At 46.6% G+C, this 13,153-nt stretch overlaps 1 protein-coding gene across 1 annotated transcript in view; it reads right to left on the bottom strand.

Annotated features, from left to right (window-relative positions):
* HID1 (HID1 domain containing) overlaps nucleotides 1-13,153 on the bottom strand; it is a 396,446-nt gene that overhangs the window by 19,984 nt on the left and 363,309 nt on the right. Inside the window, exon 15 of the mRNA XM_069654845.1 lies at nucleotides 1,082-1,218. Coding sequence (XP_069510946.1) covers nucleotides 1,082-1,218 — 137 coding nt within the window. The remainder of the gene's footprint in view (nucleotides 1-1,081; nucleotides 1,219-13,153) is intronic.

The following is a 13,153-nucleotide window of genomic DNA, read 5'->3' as shown; positions in this document are numbered from 1 at the left end:
GGTCAGGAACAGGTTAGGACACGCCTGAGGATAAGATGATTCTCTATGGTGCCACAGTTTTTAGCGGCCGCTACTGTCAAAGGGTTCCATGTAATAATGTTCCCTCAAAAATATCACCATGGAAAAAAAAAAATCACAGAATAATTGCAGTTTTTTGTGCGGGGACATTATTACATGTAACATGCGGGGGACACCACTGCAACCCCTCAAACCCCTTTTTTTCTCAAAGGGAGTGGGGGACACCCCTGCAACCCTTGCTCCCCCTGTCACTATATATACGGTCACCTATATAATGTCTCCACAACCTTTTCCCAGCTACATTATATACGGCAACCATTTATAAAGAGATATTATTAGCCGATACCTGTAAAAGCACGGCCGCCAGTTCTAACCAACTTGTAACATGGAATCACAAGAAGACACATCCTGCGTGCGAAGAACCTGGTTAGGAACATAGAGCTGACATTTTGCCTGGAGATATTCTGCTTCCTGTCCATACACGGCCCAGTGAGCGACACAGAGTGATTTGAACTTGATGCGTTGTATTACCGACAGCCAGTGAAGATTCCTTGGGATAGGTGTAATATGGGTGCCATAAAGAGAACCGGTGGCCACACGGGCAGCCAATTTGTTAAGTAGCTGAAGGCGCTTGATGATACACAGAGGCTGTGCCAGGTACAAACATTTGCAGTGATCTGGGCCTTCTACAAGCCAAGCAATGTTTGTTAATGAAATGGAAAGGTGCTGCCCCACCTTCTGCTGACATGTGGATGTCTAGTGTGTTTTCGGCCAATGATATGGTGGAATTGGACATCGGTATTGCCTTTTGCGCACACCTGAGTAATCGAGCAAAAGAGGGCAAGACTCCCAACACAGAACATCAGCAGGATGATGCATTGAATAATGTAATATAGGGGGGGTGCCCTGCACAGTCATGGTACACTTCCTTTCACACATCATCTGAATGGTATATTGGCCGTGATACCTCCAGGTCTGGGCGCCATCAACAAATACAATAAATAAATAATTATTGTGTGCATTGTACCACCAAGTGCTAATAAACAATGAAAAAAAGGCATACCCCATTGAAGGACTCTGTGTCACTGAGGAGAGCTGAAGGGCTACTCTCTACCGGGGACTGCAGGGAGGGCGAAGGCTCCACAGTGCGTAGCGTGCCATCCTCAGAGACTTGTGCTTTCTCAGTCAGCTTGTCGATAGCTTGTGCAAGTAGGAGAAAATATGTTAATATAGTTCGGGCTGGAGGAAGTACATGAAATGTGAAAGACTCACATCAAGAACAAACAATCTATAATAGCCTTTTCGATGGTTCTATGTTAGAACAATGTATTTTCTTTCTCCAAAGAGGTCAAAAGAGATGGGGATAAATCACACCAGCTGGGGGTAGGAGTATGGGCGAAGGGCTGAGAGGAGATATCATACTGGAAAGGTAAAGACATGGAGCAGAAAACAAGCAGAGGCTAAAACAATAACTTCGTCATGAGTCACACATTCTTCTAAAAAATATTTTCTTTGATAATAAAAGGTGAATTCTGCTCTGATATGTGGTTTTGAGCTGGAGTCTCCTACTTCCAGAAAACAACACATGTTTCTTTAATTTTTCAGGTTAAGAATATCTCCCACTAATAAAGCTTCAACTTTCAACTGGAGAAAGGGTTGCCCGATGTCTACATGCCTGCAGGGACACCATGACCCAGTACTGCACTTTCACTTCTCCATCAAGTGCCTGCTGGGAGATGTAGTGTTGGGTGGCTTTAATTAACTAAGCTAAAAGCAAAGCCCAGCAGTGGACTATAGTCCCGCTAATGACAAGAGGTCGTCAACGGGTAACCCTAACCAGTGAGTCATCATTTTTGCATTCAGGACTGTGCAGAAACAGTATTGTCACCCTTTCTCACTTTTAGCCCATCTACTCACATGAAAAACGATGCACGAGGCAGCCACAAATGAACAACATGACTGCACAGTCAGGACAGGAAGTCTGCCACACTATTTAGGATCATGCATAGATTGTGTGAGAAAAGCCTCAAAATAAGCAACAAGGTGTTTGGGATTGGAGAACAGGTTAAGATATTGATATTTTATTTATATCGCGCTCATACACAGGTGTTTCAGAGCGCGACAAGGCAAGAGAGGGGAAACAGGGGAGAACCAAAAAAATAAATAAGTAAAAACAACGATCTTACTAGGCTCCGTGACATTGAGAACGTGCAAGTGCATGGGAGAGAGGGAGGGGAAAAGTGCATGGAAGGGGGGGAGAAGTGGAAAGTGCGGAGCAAAGGAGAAACAGAATAAATAATAATAAAATAAATAAATAAGAGGCAACAGTGGTAGTGCAGCCAGCACGTGGCAAGTTCTATGTTTAAGGCAGTAGACAGGGTAAGTCTGATAAGTGCAGGAAGAACAAAGGGGGGAATGTATGGGTACAGATACAGACCCCAGTGCAAGGGGTTTCCCAGGGGCAGTGCGGGAGGGTGGCAGCGTGAGCAGGTACCTGGGCCCGGAGGACGGAGGGTGGCCAGGTGCACAGTGCCAGGAGAGAACAAATCAGCAGGGGAGAGTGGGAGCGTAGGCTGAAGCAAAGAGGATGGTCTTGAGGTGCTTCCGGAACTGGAGATGGTTCTCCTCTTTTTAGAGTGGCAGGGAGGCTGTTCCAGAGGGAGGCCCCAGCCGCAGACAGTGATCTACCCCCAGCTTGTTTCTTTGAAAAACGGCTGACCCTGAGGGAGTTGGAGGTAGAGGAGCAAAGGGCTCGAGAGGGGAGGTATTTGCGGAGGAATTGCTGAAGGTATTTTGGACCCAGGCCCCAGAAAGCCTGGTGGACAATGCAGAGGGTTTTGAATTTAATCATTGCATCCACTGGGAGCCAATGGAGTGATTTCAGAGCTGGAGAGATACGATCCCAGGGCTTGAGGCCAAGGAAAAGTCTTGCAGTCCTGTTCTGGATTAGTTGCAGAGAGCGGAGAATAGAGGCAGGTAGATTTAGAAAGAGGCTGTTACAATAGTCCAACCTAGAGAGAACCAGGGCTTGGGAGACAGTGAGCTTCTGGGGGAAGGAGAGGAAGGGCAGAGTACCTCTGAGGAGCTGTAGTAAGAAGTTTGACTTCTTAGAGACCTCAGAGATGTGGGCGGAGAAGGTTTCTTAGCCTTGCAGATGGGGGTAGGAGGAGGGCCCAGGGAAGACGGGCAGAGAGTGAGGGGAAAGGATGGTGAAGGTGTACCGAAGAGGAGGATCTGTGTCTTACTGGCATTCAGACAAAGATCATTGGCGGCACACCAATCTTGAATGGCAGTTAGGCAATAAGAGATGAGAGAGGGAGAGGAGGAGGGCGAAGGCAGCCTGAAAATGAGTGTCATCAGCGTAGCACTGGAAATTTTAGCAGAAGATGGCAATGCAGTGGGCCAGAGTTTCCAGGTATTGGTGGAAAAGCCAGGGCGAGAGGTTAGACCACTGGGGAACACCACAGGTAGAGAGGAAGACAGATGAAAGGAAGGACCCAGGTTGGACCTGGGAGGGTCGATCCAAGAGAAAAGAGGTCAGCCAGGCCAGGGCCTGATTAGTGATACCCAGGTTATCACGGAGACGGTTGAGCAGGATGGTGTGGTTGACCATGTAGATAACATGGACATGTGTCTATGAAATGAAGTGAGGCCCAGGAGAAGTGAAAAAGTGGGGGCAGCCTTGGGCAGGGCGATCACCCCAAGGTTAACTTGGATTTCCACGACCCCTGGTCTCTTGAGCCTTGGGGCCTCTGCACCAGAGGTCATGGGTAAATAACAATCCCTTCCGTGTGGCTCCTACGACATTTCCATGCAATACGAGTTTAGTTCTTTCCCAACAGTCTTGGGTCCATTTTCAGGTCTTCGTCATCATCGCCCTGTATAGCTAAAGCAGTCCTGCAGGGTTTGGGTTACTAGGATGGGCTCCTGCCACTCTTCTCCCTTTCTGGTTTTATCTCACATATGCCTACCACAGGCCCAGTTTTTTCTTAGGTTTCCACAGCCCTGATCAACTTCCAGTTTGCCTACTCTCAGGTACCCAGGGAGTCTTTGAGGTTAGTAGCTGTAGGCATTGGACCGCTGGGTAAGTCATTTGTATCCTTGGTGGGTGTGCCAATCCACCATATATTACTCCCGGGTATCCTATTTTACTCGTCCAAGTCTTTCTCTTTGAGGGATATTTTTCTTTAGTATGGTTGGCAATTCCACCAGGTCTGTATTATGCTACAGGCTAGCCTGCCACTTGTGTGTTTTACTCTCTTTCACAATGGTCTGTAGACTTGGGCTTTAGGAGGCTTCAGCCCCAGTACCACAAGGCTCTTGCCATCCGAGTGCCTCTTCCAGGAAAGCCCCACTGGCTCCCCCTTCCACCTCTTGGTCCCCCCTTCAAGCTGTTGAGCCCTCAAGATTGGACAATGTGGGATTGCTGCCCTGTAGCTTGTTTTCCAGCACCTCCTTTTAACATTATTCCTGCTAGCGGCACTCTCTACTTCCCTCCTCCAACTACTCTCCTCAGTCCTGTCTTCCTCCCTTCCTTTTCTTTTTATCTCCCTTCTCCCACTTCTTCCTTTCTCCATTAGCCTTCCTTCTCTCTTCTCTGGTGGTTTCCTCCTTCCTGCCACCCTTCTGACCTCACCATCATACCGCCTTCCTTCAGATCATTCCCTATTAATATACCTTCCTCCCCCTGCTTCCTCCTCCTCTATCCTGTGGGCTCGCTGTTTCTCTCCTTCCTTCTCAACTTCCTGCTCCTTCATGTTGCTCTCCACTCTCGCCATCTCCAAACTCCCACACTTTTATTGTAATGAATGATTTAATGTTTTTTATTAAACATTTTTGGCTGGTCAAGCCTTTCATGAGAAGACATATTAAAAACAAAAGGAGGATACAGAACAAGGTAGAAAAGAACACAAAATGACCCAGCCCCATTTTGTATTCTGAGCCGTAGGCTAATGGCAATGATAAAGCTTTAAAATGTGGTACCCGAGTGGACTTTCTATATACGTTTGAGGTTTGGTCCATGCTGTTCGACCCCACCCTCACCCCGGTGAAGCTAATGGATTCCAACATGTCAATGGGCAGCCTGTGGCTCTGTGGGCTGATAATATACATGCCTGGTCATCATCTTGGCATTAAGCAGCTTTCTCATGCTGGCTGACTCCAGCATGGCTCTCTCCATCTCCACCATGTGTTTCCCTCTAGTGGATTCCAACGTGTCAATGGGCAGCCTGCGGCTCTGTGGGCCGATGATATAAATGCCTGGTCATCATCTTGGCAACAAGCGGCTTTCTCAGGCTGGCTGACTCCACCATGACTCTCTCCATCTCCACCATACGTTTCCCTCTCCTGCCACATCAGGCATTCACAGCCAGCCTCTTCCACTTAAGCGTCAGTTTGCAGCCTGTGGCATGCACACATCACTTCATTGTCAAGGGCCTGTACCTGTGGCCCGCAGTTGTCAATTGTGCTTGTGCACAACCTGTGTTCTCTACAGCAGACTGTACTGCCTCCTTTTCAGGGGACTGACCGCTGATTCCGAGTCATTAGACCTCATTATGAGGCCGGCGGTAGCCGTACCGGTAAAACCAGCATGGCTGCCGCCAGAATCATTTATTTTCCAGCGTCCAGGAATGGGCGATTACCGGGGCATTACAGATCCAGTGGACCTGGTAACTGCCCATTCCCGGGCGCCGGAAAATATTAGTCCCTATTCCCATTTGAGTCCCGTTGGATTCAATGGGAATGGGGAGGCTGGATGCACCGGCACCATTCGTGAATGGTGCCGGTGCATCCAACATGGTCTGCTCGCGGGTGCTGGTCTGCCGGTAAGGCACCCGCAAGCAGAACTCGTAGTTTGCCGGTCCAGTAACAACGGTACCGTCATGCTTACCGGTACCGTTGTTACCGGACTGGCAACCTTATAATGAGGTCCAGTACCTTGAAATGGGGGAAAGGCCCATAAGAATCCCCTGTGCGCCACCTGTGAGGATGAGATTATGCAGCAGCTCGTCCTACCCAGCCCCTAGGGTTCCTCTCTAACACTTGCCAACCTGAAATCTGGGACTTTGTCACAAGTATTCTTTCGATACCAGAAGACCTGCTAAATGCAGAGCTTGGAGGGCAAAGCCATATTAACTCCCTGCATCTTTAAAAGGATTTTTAAAACGTGCTGAGCAGGCTATGGAAAGGAAAAGAATGGCACCAGGGTTCTTCCCGGTCATAAGCAGTGAACACAAGACTAAAATATATGGAGCATACACATAGAACATTCCAAATACTCATTGCTGAGATCATCTTACTCATTACTGAGGTGGAACAAGAAATTAGGACAGAACTCACTGTTTTTTTAAGCATGTCCTTTCGGATCGTATGAGTTTTTTGACTGTGCGAGATGAAAACCCATATATGGCACTCTGACGGTTGTCCAGACACTTTTTCACTTTTCTGTGATGGGCTCAGCGATTTCGCCCTCATATGTCCTAAAATAATGTCCAGTCAGAGACACCAGTCCACCAGGGTCAGTGTCACGGTACGCTATATGCACCTTGTTTCCCCTATGGAAAACAACCTGCTATAAGTGGCTGTTCAGGTGCCATTGGCTAGTGAGCCTTACAGCGTCCTCCTTTACTTTATGTTAAACTCCTCCCAGGGGCTGTTCCCATTGGTCTACTGTAAAATGGTTGTGGCCATATATGGACATGACGCTGCTGGCCTCAAAGTTCAAGGGCCAAAGATCTGCATCTGGTTGGATGTATGAATGGAGTATGGTTGCAGTCCTGGACACACATAAGTTAGAACGCCTTAGAGGGAGCCCACACAGTCTGAATGCGGTAGCCCCATCAATATTGAGGTGCTGCTCCTGCGACTTGAAGACCCGTGAAGTTGAGTTTCTGAAAGAAGCTGGCAAAGAATGAACATGAGGTATATTGCTGCATGCTGAAAAGGTTCAAGACCACTAGAGACAGAAGCCCTACATTAATGAGTGCAATCAGATCCATCAGTGTGAGGCCAAGAATGGTGCTCACTTCCTCTGACTTATTGGGAACCAGCCTTGTAGAAAGTCTCGTACCCTTTGTGCTCAAGGAAGGCTGCAGTGAAATCAACAACCAAAAGATGAGATGCTGGAACAGAGACGCCTGCTGACAGACTATTTTCACACATGCACATGCGTCTTGCCGTTTCTGAGATCCGAAGGGCTGGTAATAAGTTGAAGCCAAACATTGTGCAACAAACAAAAACAAACTCTGAGAGAAACAGAGTTCCTTGTGTGTTCGACTGCCTACTGTCACAGGCAGGTTGCAGTGAATTTTTCCATGCATGTGTGGAAATAAGTACATTCATAAGGTTGAGTGATAAGACCAACCACCAATCACGATAGAATCCATTAGTCTTGAGGCCAGCGCTCAGACCTACACGCAATTAAGTTCAGTGGCAAGAAATGCTATACACTCACAGGGTAAGTGTGAAATATCACCATGATGTAAAGAAATGTCCAGTCCTGAAGAAGGCCCAGAAAAATGCAGTTGACAGGCGTTAGGGATAACACCCACAAATCTTGAAGGGCCGAAACATATGTCGACCATCCAAAGCCATACTAGAGAGCTTTTTTTTGAGGTTACATCATCAAGAAACCTCAGATTGTTTTGTATTATTTTTCTTGACTGTTTTGTGCCAACCACTAGTAAAGAATGCTGTTGAAGAAGGGAGAAAATCTCCATCTCCCTTTTTATGTTTATGTCCGTAAATAATATCACACAGGACTACGTATGTTACACAAGTCACGTACAAACCCCATTACACACAACAAATTGGTGTATTTTTTTGAAAAAAAGTGAATAGCATTTACTAAATCTTTTAGTTGTTTTCATATCAAAATTGTTTTTTGTTTACACATGAAATATGTTTTTAGAACGACGAGATTTTGAATAAAGTATATTGGAAATTAACACATGTTTTGGGATAAATCAGTGTGTAAGAGAAAGCTGGCACGCTGTAAGTAAATGTTGCTGTATTTGATTTGTGTGGCATTAAGCTGCCTTGATAGGGACAGTGTGGCATCTAGGTATACTCCCATGGTCTTGGCATTGCTGGAGACAGGGATGGAAATGCTCTCAATGGTGAAAGCTTTGTAGGAGCGGCCCAGTTTGTTGGGCAAAGTTTGAGAACCAACCAGGAGAATTTTCTTTTCGTTGTTAAGGCAAAGAAGGTGGGAGGCCATCCATTCCTAGATGGAAGGGTAGATTGAGCGCAGGTTATCTGAATACGTTGAGTAGTTTCCAGTGAGAGGGAGAAGAATCTGTGTATGGTCAGCATAGTTGGTGTACCAGATTCCCTGGGCATATAGTAGGTCAAAACAGGGATTTGTAAAGATATTTGTAAAGATATTGTAAACACACAAACCTTGTGGGATACCACAGGTGACAGGAGCAATGGGGCAGAGGGAATGGGTAAGAACACTCTTATGGATCTGCCTGATAAGAAGGAGGAGACCGAGGAAATGGCTTCTGGAGAGAAGTGCACTGCTGAGGCAAGATGCTGGCACAAAATGATGTGATCCATAAGGTCAAATTCTGCTGACAAGTCTAACAACAGGAGGAGGGCAGAGTTACCAGAGTCCTTCATCTCATCCAGTTGTTTTTTTGAGTCCAACAGTTCTGATTATGTGCCATGGCCTGGTCTGACGCCACATTGCTGCAGGCCAAGGAGGTTGTTGAATTCAAGATAATATTGGTTCTGCAGGTACACCACTCGGAACAGTATTTTAAGGAGGAAGGGGGCAGTAGTGACAGGGCAAAAGTTAGTGGGAATAGTTGGGTCAAGCATGTTTTTTTTTTTTAGCAGAGAAAGGGCCCACGCGTCTTGAGGCTAGGGGGCACAGTGCAAGACGAGAATGAGGCATTGATAAGGGTTGTGTTATGATCAACTGTCAAGAAAACGGCCATAACAAGCAATAATCGAATATGCAAAGACAAGTTCAAGAGTTAGATAAATTGGTACCTCTACTTTAATCGGACAGGTAGGCAAGTCAGGATCAGCTACCACAAAAATAGACCCTCCCAATGATACCCCCTACTAGCTAATTTAACACAAAAGCTAGATGAGTTTATCATTTGAAAGTGCACGGGATCCGAAGCACCGGAAGACAGCAGGCTGTATAAGAAAAACACATCAGGAACAATGCTACTAGGATGTTACAGATATCTGAGAGTCGGTTCAAAACTGACCTGGAAAGTGGAATCCCAGGCTTCAATAGAGGTGAAACGGAATTCTCTCTTGGTAGCCCTAAAAGGCAAGAAAAGATGGTACGAAATGACCATGTTACGGTGGTAATCCTGCCCCCTCCCGTCCCCGAATATGGCCCTTCCAACAGTCTCCTTACCGCTAATGTTGATGCTCCAATGGGTAATTGATGATCACGTAGTCCAGAAAGAGATGAAGGAACAAACAACAGGAAGGGGAAAGATTGGTAGGGAGCTAACCCAAATGGCACGAGGAACGCTCTAGTGTCAGGCTGGTGCACCTGAAAACAGCAGAGCATCCAGAGTTCTATACACTAGTTCGTATCAAGGGAAGGACACAAGGAATTTGGACCAATACTTGAATTTTAGAGGAGGTAAGCAGACTGTCACCACTACACCCTTCGGCTTATTTTTATTAAGGAGAATACTAGATGCAATGGAGCTCTGAGGAGGAATGAGCTAATGAAGTAGCTGGAATCACTGGAGCTCTGAGGAAGAATGAGTCAATGAAGTAGCTGGATTTCCTTTAACGCTGAGGAAGAATGAGCTAAGGAAGTATCAGGTGTGGGATAGAACTCGAGAATCCCTGAAGCAGAACGTGATGATTAGTTCCGGGAAAAGAGGAACTCGAATAGCGAGGTAGGGATCCCACACAAGGTTTACAACGAGGACACATGAGTAAACATATCGAAACAAGAAGAAAACAAAACAAGCCATTACCAGTCAGAAGAAGATTGTGGCTTCAAACATGTCATTGGCCTGAAAGCCGTAATCCAGGAAACGTTTGTTAGAATCTTCAGGTACAGGATACAAAGTATCAGCGTATTTGTAAAGATATTGTAAACACACAAACCTTGTGGGATACCACAGGTGACAGGAGCAATGGGGCAGAGGGAATGGGTAAGAACACTCTTATGGATCTGCCTGATAAGAAGGAGGAGACCGAGGAAATGGCTTCTGGAGAGAAGTGCACTGCTGAGGCAAGATGCTGGCACAAAATGATGTGATCCATAAGGTCAAATTCTGCTGACAAGTCTAACAACAGGAGGAGGGCAGAGTTACCAGAGTCCTTCATCTCATCCAGTTGTTTTTTTGAGTCCAACAGTTCTGATTATGTGCCATGGCCTGGTCTGACGCCACATTGCTGCAGGCCAAGGAGGTTGTTGAATTCAAGATAATATTGGTTCTGCAGGTACACCACTCGGAACAGTATTTTAAGGAGGAAGGGGGCAGTAGTGACAGGGCAAAAGTTAGTGGGAATAGTTGGGTCAAGCATGTTTTTTTTTTTTAGCAGAGAAAGGGCCCACGCGTCTTGAGGCTAGGGGGCACAGTGCAAGACGAGAATGAGGCATTGATAAGGGTTGTGTTATGATCAACTGTCAAGAAAACGGCCATAACAAGCAATAATCGAATATGCAAAGACAAGTTCAAGAGTTAGATAAATTGGTACCTCTACTTTAATCGGACAGGTAGGCAAGTCAGGATCAGCTACCACAAAAATAGACCCTCCCAATGATACCCCCTACTAGCTAATTTAACACAAAAGCTAGATGAGTTTATCATTTGAAAGTGCACGGGATCCGAAGCACCGGAAGACAGCAGGCTGTATAAGAAAAACACATCAGGAACAATGCTACTAGGATGTTACAGATATCTGAGAGTCGGTTCAAAACTGACCTGGAAAGTGGAATCCCAGGCTTCAATAGAGGTGAAACGGAATTCTCTCTTGGTAGCCCTAAAAGGCAAGAAAAGATGGTACGAAATGACCATGTTACGGTGGTAATCCTGCCCCCTCCCGTCCCCGAATATGGCCCTTCCAACAGTCTCCTTACCGCTAATGTTGATGCTCCAATGGGTAATTGATGATCACGTAGTCCAGAAAGAGATGAAGGAACAAACAACAGGAAGGGGAAAGATTGGTAGGGAGCTAACCCAAATGGCACGAGGAACGCTCTAGTGTCAGGCTGGTGCACCTGAAAACAGCAGAGCATCCAGAGTTCTATACACTAGTTCGTATCAAGGGAAGGACACAAGGAATTTGGACCAATACTTGAATTTTAGAGGAGGTAAGCAGACTGTCACCACTACACCCTTCGGCTTATTTTTATTAAGGAGAATACTAGATGCAATGGAGCTCTGAGGAGGAATGAGCTAATGAAGTAGCTGGAATCACTGGAGCTCTGAGGAAGAATGAGTCAATGAAGTAGCTGGATTTCCTTTAACGCTGAGGAAGAATGAGCTAAGGAAGTATCAGGTGTGGGATAGAACTCGAGAATCCCTGAAGCAGAACGTGATGATTAGTTCCGGGAAAAGAGGAACTCGAATAGCGAGGTAGGGATCCCACACAAGGTTTACAACGAGGACACATGAGTAAACATATCGAAACAAGAAGAAAACAAAACAAGCCATTACCAGTCAGAAGAAGATTGTGGCTTCAAACATGTCATTGGCCTGAAAGCCGTAATCCAGGAAACGTTTGTTAGAATCTTCAGGTACAGGATACAAAGTATCAGCGTAGAACATAGTACAGCGCAGAGCTTCAATCAAAGAACAATCAGAAGCGCCGGCTTCTCGCAGAGGTATTGGCTAAATAGAGGACACGTGACACACTGCATCCACGTGATCGCGGGGAGACGAGTTAATCACGTTCCCCTTGCGACGTGCTAAAGTACCACCGCATAGTCACCATGGCGACCACCCCAACAATCTCTAGTGCGTATAGAACGGCTTAGAAGCTGTTTTGTATGCAAACGGGGAACGTCTTGCTCCGAAAACATCTGAGGCTCTGCAAACAGGTGGGACAGGAGGACAGCGCTTGATACCAGCAGTCCTGGAAACATTGGCAGGCATGACAGTACCATCCCCCAAAGGCCCCAGAACACCACTGGAGGCATGAAAATGACAAAGAAGCAGAGGAGCATGAATGTTGTACAAAGGCTCCCAGGTCCGAGCCTCCAGACCGTAACCTTTCCAGTCAACCAGGTAATATGAAACCACAGCACACCATCGTTCTACCAGCAAAGTGTTCACCACATATTCATCAGACCCACAAACCGTGACCGACAAAGGACGAGTGGGTGAACGAGTAGCAGGAGAACAGGGTTTCAGGAGGGAAACATGAAAAATCCGGGTGGACCCACCACCTGGCGGGGAGCTTCAACAGTACGGCCACCGGGTTGACACCTCGTGCGGATCAATAAAGCATGGCAACAACGATTTACCAGGTATCTGCAGGTTTTTGGTAGACAGCCACACCCACATGCCCTCGCTATAAACTGGAGTAGTAGACCTATGGACGTCAACAAATCTCTTGGCACGATCCAGAGCCCTTCTTAACTGTGACCGCACATTGTCCTGTATCTTGGCAAGATTGCGCGCCCATGAAGCAGCAGATGGAGGGCGCAAAGACTAGGATGGATCCAAGGGCTTCGACCTGGGGTGTTGTCCATACAAAGCATAGAATGTAGAAGTACCTGTAGAGGAATGTAATGAGTTATTATAGGCGAACTCCACTGAAGGTAACACGGACCACCAGGACAGACAATGCAGATACTGCTCCAAGGTGCTGTTTGTGCACTCGGTCTGACCGTCTGTCTGAGGATTATATGAGCTGGAAAATCTATCATCGATTAGGAAAGTGTTCTAAGTGCTCTCCAGACATGCCAGGTGAATTGAGAACCTCTGTCGGTCATAATGATGGAGGGCAAGCTGAAAAAACTGAAAACATGACGCATGAACAGCTCTGCCAGCACAGGAGCTGTTGGAATGCCAGTGCATGCAACGAACAAAGCCATTTGAGTGAAATAGTCCACTATGACCCAGATAGTGTTGAATCATTGGACCGTAGGCAGCTCAACGATAAAATCCATAGATACCATGTGCCATGGTTTATGGGG

This window comes from Ambystoma mexicanum, chromosome 3q (assembly GCF_040938575.1).
Source record: "Ambystoma mexicanum isolate Mex_15411 chromosome 3q, UKY_AmexF1_1, whole genome shotgun sequence".
In the NCBI taxonomy this organism is placed as follows: Eukaryota; Metazoa; Chordata; class Amphibia; order Caudata; family Ambystomatidae; genus Ambystoma; species Ambystoma mexicanum.
This window is presented reverse-complemented; position numbering and strand designations above follow the sequence as displayed.